We start from the raw sequence: 12,364 nt of genomic DNA, 5'->3' as shown, positions 1-12,364 counted from the left end.
ACAAGTATTTGCTCACTCCATGCTTGAGGTGGCTATGGACCATAACTACTGCAAACAATGAGAATTGACTGATGGCCTTTGTGCAGCTGTTCTCCTGAAACAGGCAGAGACGGCCTAAATGTCCCTCAGTGATTTCCAGTGACTTCTCAGCATGGATGATGGGAGTGTCAAATGCTTCCTGTATTTTAATTTATTTTATTATTTTTTGAGACAGGGTCTTGTTCTGTCACCCAGGCTGGAGTGCAGTGGCACCATCTCAGTTCACTGCAGCCTCGACTCCAATGTTCCCTTGGATGTAACCTAGTAAAGGCCACCTGTCCTGTTGTGCAGGCCCTCCCGGGGTCCTGTCTCAGGCCCACTGTCCTCCACTCTCTGCTGGAGCTCATAGTTAACATTGATGATGAGCCATACTAAACCTCTAGCCCAGATCTCTCTCTTGAACCCCAAGTTCATTTCAAACTAAAGGCTGAAAATGCTCACTTGGTGTCTCAGCAGCAATTTCAACTAAATATACCCTAAACTTAACTTACTATCAATGACCCCGACACCCATTCCTCTTCTCCCATTTCCCCAGGCTCCATGCATCTTTGCCTAAGCCTGAAGCTTGGGAAGAGGGAGTCACAGAGGGAGGGAGGAAGGGAGGAGACTTCTTTAATCCACGACATCAGCGCAGCCAACTTTGGGAAAATGTGGTGTAGCCAGTTCCCCAACTCCACAGCTTGCCCCTGCCGGGACCATCTGCTCTACCACCAGCCAAAACCTGAGGTCTAACTCACATTCCTTCTAGTTCATCCTTTTCCTTCCCTCTCTCCTGTCCATTCTCCACGACCTGCTTAATATCTCTCAGGTTTGTCCCCTTTCCTTAGGAACTTTCCTAGATGATCTCCATTGTATCTATATCAAATCCACTTTCCATAGCTCACAAAGCAGTGGCCTCACACTTTGCTAAATATTTTTATTCACAGTATCTGGTGGAGGGGGAGAGGGCTTTGCTCGTTAAAATGCAAATTCCCCTCCCCTCCTCCATTGAATGGTGGAGTTCTGGGATCCGTATGTTTTTATTTTATTTCATTTTATTCTTGAAGCAGGGTCTTGTTCTGTTGCCCAGGCTGGAGTGCAGTGGTGTGATCATGGCTCACTACAGTCTCGAACTCCCAGACTCAAGCAATCCTCCCACCTCAGCCTCTTGAGTAGCTGGGACTAAAGGTGCACACCACGATGCCTGGCTAATTATAAAATTTTTTGTAGAGATGCAGCCTCACTATGTTGCCCAGGCTGGTTTCAGACTCCTGGCCTTATGCAATCCTCCCACCAGCCAATACCCTCTGTGTTAGAGAAAGATGAGGAACGCCTTACCAGGTAACCGGATTGGCTTCCACGGGGCAGAGTTTGGCACGTAGGCATGCTTCGAGGCGGTGACGATCAACTGACTGCCCAGTTTATATTGGAACTTGATAAAGGCGACGCCATCGGTCCCCGAGGTGCCAGAAGCGATGGAGGCCTGGTTGGTGAAGATCTCGATGAGCGCATCCGCTACGGGCTGGTGGGTGCTGGCGTCGCTGACGTGCACCTTTAGCGTTACCTCTGGAGGTAGAGAAAGCACAAAGAACAGCTGCTGTCAATGGGAAACATCCACAGCAACTCTGGTATGACTGTGATGGGAGGTGGAAGGAGGGCTCTGTAAGGACATCTAGGTCGACACTCAAAATATGCAGTTTTTACCAGGGACATTTCTTCCTTAGAGGTCTGCTTTTTACTTCCCACGATTTCCCATTTTCTTCAAAACCACAGCCTTTCCCAAACTGCTGTCTTCTTTACTCCTTCCTGCTCACATGATCAAGAGAAAAATTCTATACCTTAAGACATTGGGCAACCAACGCAACACTTCGTGTGTGTGTGTGTGTGTGTGCGCGCGCGCGCGTGTGTGTGTGTGTGTTTTGAAACAGTTTCACTCTGTTGCACAGGCTGGAGTATAGGGGCGTGATCATGGCTCACTGCAGCCTCAACCTCCTGGGCTCAACTGATCCTCCCACCTCAGCCTCTTGAGTAGCTGGGACTACAAGTGTGTACCACCACACTGGGCTAATTTTTGCAGAGATGGGGTTTTGCCATGTTGCACAGGCTGGTTTCAAACTCCTCAGGCTCAAGCGATCTGCCTACCTCAGCCTCCCAGAGTGTTGAGGTTACGGGTGTGCCCCACTGTGCTTGGACAACAATATTCTTTCAATGTGGTTTGGGCTACCATAATAAGGGCACAGTGGGCTGTGGTATTTATAGGCGTATCCTTCTCTAGTCCTGGGAAATGTGGCAGAAGTAACCCAGGATTGTGCACTGGTAATCACAAAGACTAGACTGAAAGGAAGTGAAAACTACTGTTAAAAGGGAGGACCCAAAGAGTAGAATAAGAGAAGGTTAGAAAAGAATTAAAAAAAAAAAAAAAAAAGCAAACATTTGAAAAGACAGATGAAGTCAAGTTAGGAATATTGGCAAAAACAGATCACGAATGTGGGAAACAAACAGAACGCTACAAATTGCTAAAAAATTAAAATAGAATGGCTAACTTACATTTACTCAGGCAAGGGATAGTTATTGAACGTTTACTCTGTGCCTAGAATTGTAACTACACAGCTACAGGGAAGGAGAGGACGCCTGAGTAAACAGGGAAGTACCATGGCTGAGGGGGAACAGCATGCGTGGAGGCTCAGAGGCAGGAAGACGCCATGTTTCCTGGAGAAACAATGGCAGGTTCTGAAATCTGGATGGAGAGCGTGAGAGGCGTACGAGGCTGCAGAGGCAATTAAGGCCAGATCACGCATGGCTTTACCAGCTTCCTAAAAGGATTATTATTTATTCTAAAGGCAATGCAAACTCACAAAAGTTTTAAGGGGGGAGTGGAGATCAAATTTATGTTATAGAAACATGTGGCTCTGGGTGAGGAAGAGGCAAGGCTGGAGAACAAGCATTCAATTAAGAGGACTCTGTGATAACCCAGGACTGAGATGGTGGTAGACCAGACTCCGGTAGAATGATCACATCAAGGGTGCTGATTCCAGAACTATGTGGGGGAGCAACTCCGAAGTTCATCCTGCTCCCATAAACCCTATTTGCTTATGTAGGAAGAGAACAGCTGGTGCCCGGTGATGTATGTCCACCTGGCCACTTGCAGGCACCACGTGCCATGCTTTTTGAGCTGCCTCTGATCTGAAAGACTTGGGATAGGAAGGTGGGGCAAGGACTAGCAAAGAGGAGGTGGCCAAGGAGGCTCGTGTTCATAGCACTTTCCAGAGTGAGGCTCAGTGGAGTGCTCATCAATGAGCTGGCTGCAGGCTGGCTGGGTACAGAGCAGCCTGAGAGCGAGGATGAGGAAGGATGGCTGGGTCAGCCTTGCAGGTATTGCCCAGCGGCACACACTCTGGAGTTCTGCAATTCTCACTGGAGCTTTGAATCTCAGCTCCACCGTGTGTCAGCCATGTAGCCTTAGGCAGTTTATTTATTGTCTCTAGGCCTCAGTTTCCCCATTTGCAAACTGGGAATGATAAACACGCATAGCTCAACATATAGGTAGAAACATCTAGTGTAATGCCTGGCTGAGTAAGCACCGACACAAGCTACTGCAATTGCGTCATTCCAATCATGATGATTGTAAACTTTCCAACATGGTGTTTGTGGGTACCAGATTTGGGGTTCAGAGAGGAGAGTTAGAAAGAAGAAATATAAAAAACAAAAGGGACAGGTGAAACAACCCTCTCAGAGAGTATTCATACCTTTTTTTGTTTGTTTGTTTAGATGGCATTTTACTCGTCACCAAGGCTGGAGTGCAATGGTGTGATCTCAGTTCACTGTAACTTCCGCCTCCTGGGTTCAAGCAATTCTCCTGCCTCAGCCTCCCATGTAGCTGGGATTACAGGCACCCACCACCATGCCCCACTAATTTTTTGTACTTTTAGTAGAGACAGGGTTTCACCATATTGGCGAGGCTGCTCTTGAACTCCTGACATCAGGTGATCCACCCGCCTCGGGCTCCCAAAGTGCTGGGATTACAGGCGTGAACCATCACACCTGGCCTGAGTATTGATACCTTTACATCCAGAGTTCTGTCCTACACTGGGGCAACCACATTAAGAAGAACTTCTTTTGGTTTTAGAATCTCCACCTTGGTAACTTGCCAACTAGCTGTCTTATGATACTAAAGCAAATTCGTACTTCAATACTGCAAATTTCAGTCAGTCATTTTTCACCCATTTTTTCCACATACTGATTTAATACATTTCTTGTGTAGATAACCATAGACAAGAGCTAAAGAATCCCAGACCTAGCTAAAGCATCCTCCTGCCTTTGAGGAGCTTTGAGCTACGGGTGTGTACTAAATAAATCTCTTAAAATGTTTTAGAAAGAACAAATAAATGCTACAGAAACCAACCTTGGCTACTTCATACTATAGGAGAAAACTAGTACCCAAAAAGGCACAAGTCAGCATCATGAAAATCAAGGATATGATATTACAGAATACATTTAGTCAATTCTCCCCAATCCAATCTGGATGTGCACGACACACACACACATTTTCTTCTTTCTTTTCTTTTTTTTTGAGACATAGTTTCGCCCTGTCCCTAGGCTGGAGTGCAGTGGCGCGATCTTGGCTCACTGCAACCTTTGCCTTCCAGGTTCAAGCTATTCTCCTGCCTCAGCCACCTGAGTAGCTGGGACCACAAGTGTCCGCCACCACACCCACCTAATTTTTGTATTTTTAGTAGAGATGGGGTTTCACCATGTTGGCCAGGATGGTCTCAATCTCTTGATCTTGTGATCCACCTACCTTGGCCTCCCAAAGTGCTAGGATTACAGGTGTGAGCCAGCGCGCCCTGTTCCCCCACACACATTTTCTTATTTAACTTGGTCCTCTGTGTCCCCAAGTAGTATACTATTCCTTTTTTAAATTTTAAATTTTTATTTATTTCCATAGGTTTTAGGGGAACAGGTGGTGTTTGGTTACATGAGTAGTAAGTTATTTAGTGGTGATTTCTGAGATTCTGGTGCACCCATCACCCAAGTAGTGTACACTGTACCCAGTGTGTAGTCTTTTATCCTACACCCCACTCCCACCCTTTTCCCTGAGTCCCCAAAGTCCACTGTATCATTCTTATGCCTTTGCATCCTCATAACTTAGCTCCCACTCATGAGTGAGAACATACAATGTTTGGTTTTCCATTCCTGAGTTACTTCACTTAGAATAATGGTCTCCGATTCCATCAGGTTGCTGCAAATGTAATTATTTCACTCCTTTTATGGCTGATTAGTATTCTGCAGTATATATATATACCACATTTTCTTTATCCACTCATTGACTGATGGGCATTTGGGCTGGTTCCATATTTTTTGCAATTGCAAACTGTGCTGCTACAAACATGCATGTGCAAGCATCTTTTTCACATAATAACTTTTTTTTGTTCTGGGTAGATACCACTAGTGGGACTGCTGGATAAAATGGTAGTTCCTTTTTTTTTCATAGGTGTTTGGGGAGCAGGTGGTCTTTGGTTACATGAGCAAGTTCTTTAGTGGTGATTTGTGAGATTTTGGTGCACCTATCACCCGAGCAGTATACACTGAACCCAGTGTGTAGTCTGTACCTAAGTAGTATACTAAATTATAACATAAATTAACTCATGGTGCATTAATAACCACATAGCAGAAATCCTGCATTGATAATTTATGCAATTTTATGGAAATGCAACATTTACTAACAATTGGGATTACAAGGTCTTCACTGTTTGCTGAGAAGGCAAAAACTGCTGAGATTTGAGGGAAAAAAATATGAATAAACAGAGAAGGGGGAGTTCCACTCTAATCAACGCTCTAGATTCTACCACTTGAATTTCTTCTAATATGGGAAGCATAGTTTAAGTTCTACAATTATATACTTTAAAAGAGATTGTTTAGTTCTTTGCTTGGTATGATCAGAGAGGACCAAATGTCAGTATGATTCAGTAATTCTTACAGCCCACAGGGGCATCATTGTTATAGAATAACACTGAAAATGGGACTCTCCGTTCAACAGCAAACAAAACTACCCCGAACTAAATGACAACCAGGGCAGCTGTCATCTGACTGGGCGAGGCATTAGTTGCTACAGGACTCTCATTTATAGGAAGACCCCATAAATGGTCCCAGACCTAAATATGCCCTAGGATGCACTCTTTGCTGCTCAGTGAGTGCTGAGGACCCTGCTGAGTTGGTCACCTGAAGACTGCACTAAACCCAGACTGGGACATCCTTTTCTCACTCTATACCCTGCACATCCATCACCAAAGTCTGCTCATCTTGACTGCAAACTCTGCATCTCAAAGCAGGCCTTTCTTTTGTACCCTTGTGAACACTGCCCTATTTCCAGACCTTCACCATCCATCACCCACACTGCTGCTCAGCCACTTTACAAAAACGGTCACCCTCTTCAGACCTGAGCCCTGAGATCCCTCTGAGGCCAGAGGGAGCTATCCAATACACTCAGCTGACCTCTCCCTGTCTCCCTCAAACCCTTTGATGCGACCCCACTGTCACCTGTACCAAGGGTAGCAAATTCAGCCCGGCCCTCAGGCCAAATGTGGCCTGCTGCCTGCTTTTGCATATAGTCCATGAAAATTATATGGAATTTAAATTTCAGTGTTCATAAAGTTTTATTGGAACACAGCCACACCCCATCATTTGCATCTAGTCTATGGGCTGGTTTTGTATTACAACAGCCGACTTTAGAGGTTGCCACGGAGACCATAAGGGCTACAAAGCCTGAACTTGGTACTTCTGGCCCTTTAGAGAAAAAGGAAGGCCACGTGGCTCATGCCTGTAATCCCAGCACTTTGGGAGGCAGAGGCGGGCGGGTCACAAGGTCAGGAGTTTCGGACCAGTGTGGCCAACATAGTGAAACCCCGTCTCCACTAAAAATACAAAAATTAGCTGGGTGTGGTAGCACATGCCTGTAGTCCCAGCTACTCGGGAGGCTGAGGTGGGAGAATTGCTTGAACCCAGGAGGCAGAAGTTGCAGTGAGCCGAGACCGCGCCATTGCACTCCAGCCTGGGTGACAGAGTGAAAAAACAAACAAACAAACAAAAAAAGTCGTCATACTCAAGGGACAGGATCTATCCCAGAAGCCTCCTGTCCTGCACCAGCCGCCCCACCTGAACCCACGCCCTGCCCTCGGCTCCTCCTTCCTGTGCCTTCCTGCCATAGCTCCTCACCTTTGAAGGCAATGTCTTTCTACACTTCCCTTCCATGTTGCTGATTCCTCTTTTTCCTTTAAAAGGTTGTAGTAAGGTGGATTCAAGGACGTGCTCCGGCGGGACTCAGCAACCCTGTATTCCCCTGAAGCTCTCCAGACACATGGTCTCTGTTTCTTGCCCATTTCCATTTCCATTTCTGTCTGTTTCACCTTGGGCCAACTGTGGGGGTGTACAACGGAGACCAGACCCCTGACCTTCACGAGCTTTAGCTTTAGAGATTAAATACACACTGAAGTGTCATTCTGAACTGGAAGAAGTGCCTCAGGGAAAACTGGGTGACACAAGGCAGAACAGGGTACCTATTTTCAACTCGGTGATCAGGGGAGGCCTTCTTGAGGACGCATCATTTTAGCTTAGGCCTGGAAGAGATACAGGGACCAGCCAGGCAAAGGGGCGTCCTGAGATGAGAACAACCAGGTTGTTTACCACTGAATTAAAACCCCCATGGAGAGAGCTTAGTACAGGAGCCCTCATGCCTGAAGATGAGGGTTCTGGGCCACCCATGTACTGCTGTTTTGTTTGTTTAGAGTCATAGGTCACTACAGGCTTGACCTCCCAGGCTCAAGTGATCCTCCCACCTCAGCATCCCAAGTAGCTGGGACCACAGGCACGCACCACCATATCCAGCTAATTTTTGTATTTTTGTAGAGACGGGGTTTTGCCCTGTTGCCCAGGCTGGTCTCAGACTCCTGGGCTCAAGCAATCCTCCTGCCTCAACCTCCCAAAGTGATGGGATTATAGGCATGAGCCACCACGTCCAGCCATACCACTATTTTACAGTGTCTGGGGTGGCCCATGAACCCCTCAAGAACAGGGGCTCATTTTTTAAAAATTCAATTTATAACCGTAAGTCCTAGCTCGTACCTAGAGCCAGCAGGTGGTCAATAAAAGTTTGCAAAATGAATGCTGGGGTGAAACTAACCATCTCTTAACACAACACTACCTGAGATAGGGGTCATTAGCCACATGTGAGCATATACACTTGTTTAAATTAATTAAAATGAAATTAATTTAAAAATTGAGCTCCTACATAACACTAGGCTCATTGTAAGCGCTCAACAGCCACAACTGGCTAGCGGTTCCTACATCGGAGAGTGCAGACTGGATATTTCTATCATTGCAGAAAGTTCCTTTGGACAATTCTGATTTCCGAATCTGAGTCAAGAAATCCATGGTATCCAAATGGTTCAAGGAACTCCCAAGGAAAATCTATCTGAGCGTGACTCTGAAGTGGTGTCTTCGCAGCCCTTGTGGATCAGACCTTCACTCAAGTCCTTCAGTGGCTTAAAAGGCCCTGTGTGACCTCTTCCCATCCCTCCTCTCCAGCTATATCACCTCCCGCCCTCACTTGCTACACTTTCCCCTTTCAGGGACTTGCAGGGAGGCCAGGTACGGTGAACATGCTCTGCTCCGATTGTGCCCTGGCCTGGTGCAGTCTCCCCCAGACACCCATCCATGCAGCTGAGACCCATGCCTCCCTGTCTTTGCTTCAGTACCACCTCCTCGATGAGGCCATCCTATCACTGATTACTCTTTTGTAAACACTTTCAACATGGAAATTCTAGAATGCATATATTTTAGTCTGTTAAGCCTGCTATAACAAAATCCCATAAACTGGGAAGCTGATCAACAACAGGAATGTATTTCTCAAGTTCAGGTAGCTGGTTAGTCCAACGTTAGGGCAGATGAGGTATCTGGTGACGGCTCACCTTTTCACTGCATCCTCACGTGGTGGAAGGGATGAGGGGCTCTCTGGGGTCTCTTAAGCACACTAATCCCATGCACAAGGGCTCCCCCCTCATGACCTGATCTCCTCCCAAAAGACCCCCACCTCCTAATACCTTCACCTTGGGGGTTAAGATTTCCATATATGAACTTGAGGGGAAAACAAACATCCAGAACACAGAAACACACAAGTAGAAAGAACAGTACAAGGACCCTCCTCCCAAACCTGTCCTGATAAGAAGTTTCAAATAGTGTCATCTTTCTACCATTCTTTCCTTCATGCATTGCTCCCTCCATCCCCACTTTTTTGCTGGAACATTTTGAAGCAAATTCCAGATGTTATATTAGGTTCTATTATTTCCCTGTACATTTTTGTTGTTGTTGTTTCTTGAGACAGGATCTGGCTCTGTGCCACTGGAGTGCAGTGGCACGATCTTGGCTCACTGTAACTTCCCCAACCCGGGCTCAAGTGATCCTCCCACCTCAGCCTCCCAAGTAGGTGGGATTACAGGGACACGCCACCACCAAGCCAGGCTAATTTTTTGTATTTTTAGTAGAGACACAGGTTTTGCCACATTGCCCAGGCTGGTCTTGAACTCCTGGACTCAAGTAATCTGCCTGTCTCATTCTCCCAACATGCTGGGATTACAGGGGTGAGCCACTGCACCCAACCACCATAAATATTCCCACTTAAAACAGAAAAGGATTTTTTAAAAAACTACCACCAAAGCACAATTATCATGCCTAATTAAATAATAATCTCCTTATATCATCTAATACCCAGCACATATTCAATTTTTTTGATTGCCTAAAAACATTTTTTAAATAATTCTTACTATTCTGTCTAAAATGTCAACCCCAACCCCACCGCAAACTTCTGATATTCTCCTGCTCTGCTTTTGCTTTTTATGCATGACATTGATCGATTATAACATGCTCATAACTTACATGTTTATTAAACATTAAACACTACCAGATGGAAACTCTGAGACAGTTATGTTGTGTTTCTGTTTTCTTCTTCATTCATGCATCCTAAGCATATAGAATAGCGTCTGGCACACAGTAGGCACCTAATGTAGATGCTGAATTAATCTCTAAAACGAGTAGGCATTTCTGGGTATCTTCTGATCCATGGCCTAAGTATTCCTGGTGTTTTGTTGTTTTTCCATTTATTTCTTATAACTACTTTAAAAATAGATACTATAGAGATCCATTTGAAAAGTATTAATCAATCCAGATAACTAACTGTAAATAATCAGAAAATATTTATTGACCAGCTACTATATGCTTAGCATGATACCAGGTACTGCAGGGAGATTAAAAAAGAAGAAGAAAAAAAGACATGGCTCCTGTTTTTAAGTAGTTTACGGTTTTGTGGGGGAGGAAAGACCAACACATGTGCCAGAAAGCAACAAGAATGAAACTGGCTAGGAATCTCTTAAAAAAAAAAAAATTATACATATATATAGCAAAGATGAGGTTAATCTGATCTGGAGTTTCCATGCAAAAACAGAATCAAAGACACAAACAAAATCTGAACACATTTACAGAGGTGGGGGGATCATCAAAAGATTTAAGGAAGGGTATGGTGTGAACACTGATACTATGAAAGGGTTGTGGCTATCTGGGTACGCACCGCATGCAAACTGGCCCTGATTGTGGTTTACGGAGGTCAGGGAAGAATGCTTCTTGGAAGAGATGAAATTGAAGCTGGTGCTGGAAGGGTGGGTACCACAGGCAGATGAGTTTTTGTGGCATCTTCTGAAATAGTCTTCCTCCCTTTGAGGAATTCCAGATGCTCATTTTCCCAGCCTCCCCTGTAGCTAAGAAGGAGGAAAAATGGGCTGTGGTTCTGCTAAGCTGTGGCTCTGCTCATTCTGGTTGGCAGAATTTGATGTGGAAGTCAGCAGCATGAAGAAGCAGGGCTTTTTTTCTGGCCAAAGGGACCACAGAGGAGGCATCTGGTTGGGGGCAGCAGGGGTGCTCCTGGAAGAGTCACACTACACAGCTCAGACACTGTTCTGGCTGTGAGCCTCCTCCTCCCACAAGTTCTGTGCACTACCCAAAAGCTGTAATAAATGTCTTTTCTCATTAAACCAGCTAGATGGGCAGTCCTGCTTGCCCTGCTCGGGTTCTGTGCTATCCCGGCATGATTCTATCTAGCTGGGGACCATCTCTTTGAAACCGCACCTCACGGCTCTCCTTCCACCCTGCACCTTCCTTCTCCGTACCCACCATGGGCTCCAGTTCTGCCTGCCTGCCCAAGGTGGTGGACCCTGGGAGTTTGTGCTCAGACCTCTTCTCGATATACACTCTCATCTACGAATTTATTTCGCCATCAGGAATTCAGCCATCGCCTCTAGCATATTCTCCAATTTTTAGCAGCCAAGTGCAGAGCCAAGAAGGAAGAAATGAGCGCTCAGGAATTCTTCCCCTACCACGATTCAGAGCTCCTCTGCTCTTGGCAAACATGAAGACTGTGGTTCTGTGGGCACAAACTGGTCCATTTTAAGTAGTACAAAGAGCATCTGCTTTGTGGGTAGAAAACTAAACATCATCTTTTAGTCCAACATTATCTTTTAGTCATTTCCTTTCTAACTGCCACAGATTTAGAACTAAATGCAATAAGGCTGTTTCCAATTGTTGGCTTGGGAGGAGGCGCCTCTAAGTAGCGAGTTAAGAGCGAACAAGAGGAAGGAATTAGGGTGCATAATTTACAGGCACATGGAAGAATCGCCCTGTCAGTATTTGACAAAACTGCCAGCAAACACTGAGAGACCATGGGAAGGCATGCCTTGTTTTTTTTTGTTTTGTTTTGTTTTTTGAGATGGAGTTCTGCTCTTGTTGCCCAGGCTGGAGTGCAGTGGCGCAATCTCGGCTCACTGCAACCTCCACCTTCTGGGTTCAAGCGATTCTCTTGCCTCAGCCTCTTAAGTAACTGGATTATAGGCACCTGCCACCATGCCCAGCTGATTTTTTTTTTTGTAAGGTAGAGACAGGGTTTCACTATGTTGGCCAGGCTGGTCTTGAACTCCTGACCTCAGGTGATCCACCTGTCTTGGCCTCCCAAAGTGCTAGGATTATAGGCGTGAGCCACCACGCCCGGCCAGCATGCCTTGCTTTTAATCCCCACTTCGTCAAATAATAATGCATACTTTTCGTTATTTTTCTATAAATGATAGGATGCATTTATTTTACAACTTTGCCTCCAAACTCCAAAACATGTACTATTCCAAAACATAAAATCTTTTGTGGTTTTTCTGGGACCAGAGCTGGGAGTACAACTTCCACCTGCTTTCTGCACAGTCTGCCCCCTTCTCATTTCTCATATCGATTCTAACTCTGGCTCTGTCTTAAAAGGGAAAGT

At 45.6% G+C, this 12,364-nt stretch overlaps 1 protein-coding gene across 2 annotated transcripts in view; it reads right to left on the bottom strand.

The window, feature by feature from the left end:
• FAM171A1 (family with sequence similarity 171 member A1) overlaps positions 1–12,364 on the bottom strand; it is a 109,029-nt gene that overhangs the window by 58,632 nt on the left and 38,033 nt on the right. For both annotated transcript variants that reach the window (XM_017874163.1, XM_017874157.1), the window contains exon 2: positions 1,357–1,584. Coding sequence is in view for 1 of the 2 variants with exons in the window: in XM_017874157.1 (XP_017729646.1) it covers positions 1,357–1,584 (228 nt within the window). In the remaining variant the exon portion in view is untranslated. The remainder of the gene's footprint in view (positions 1–1,356; positions 1,585–12,364) is intronic.

Source organism: Rhinopithecus bieti, unplaced genomic scaffold, assembly GCF_001698545.2.
Source record: "Rhinopithecus bieti isolate Rb0 unplaced genomic scaffold, ASM169854v2 scaffold_1012, whole genome shotgun sequence".
In the NCBI taxonomy this organism is placed as follows: domain Eukaryota; kingdom Metazoa; phylum Chordata; class Mammalia; order Primates; family Cercopithecidae; genus Rhinopithecus; species Rhinopithecus bieti.
The sequence above is the reverse complement of the archived record's forward strand: the minus strand, read 5'-3'. Positions and strand labels throughout refer to the sequence as shown.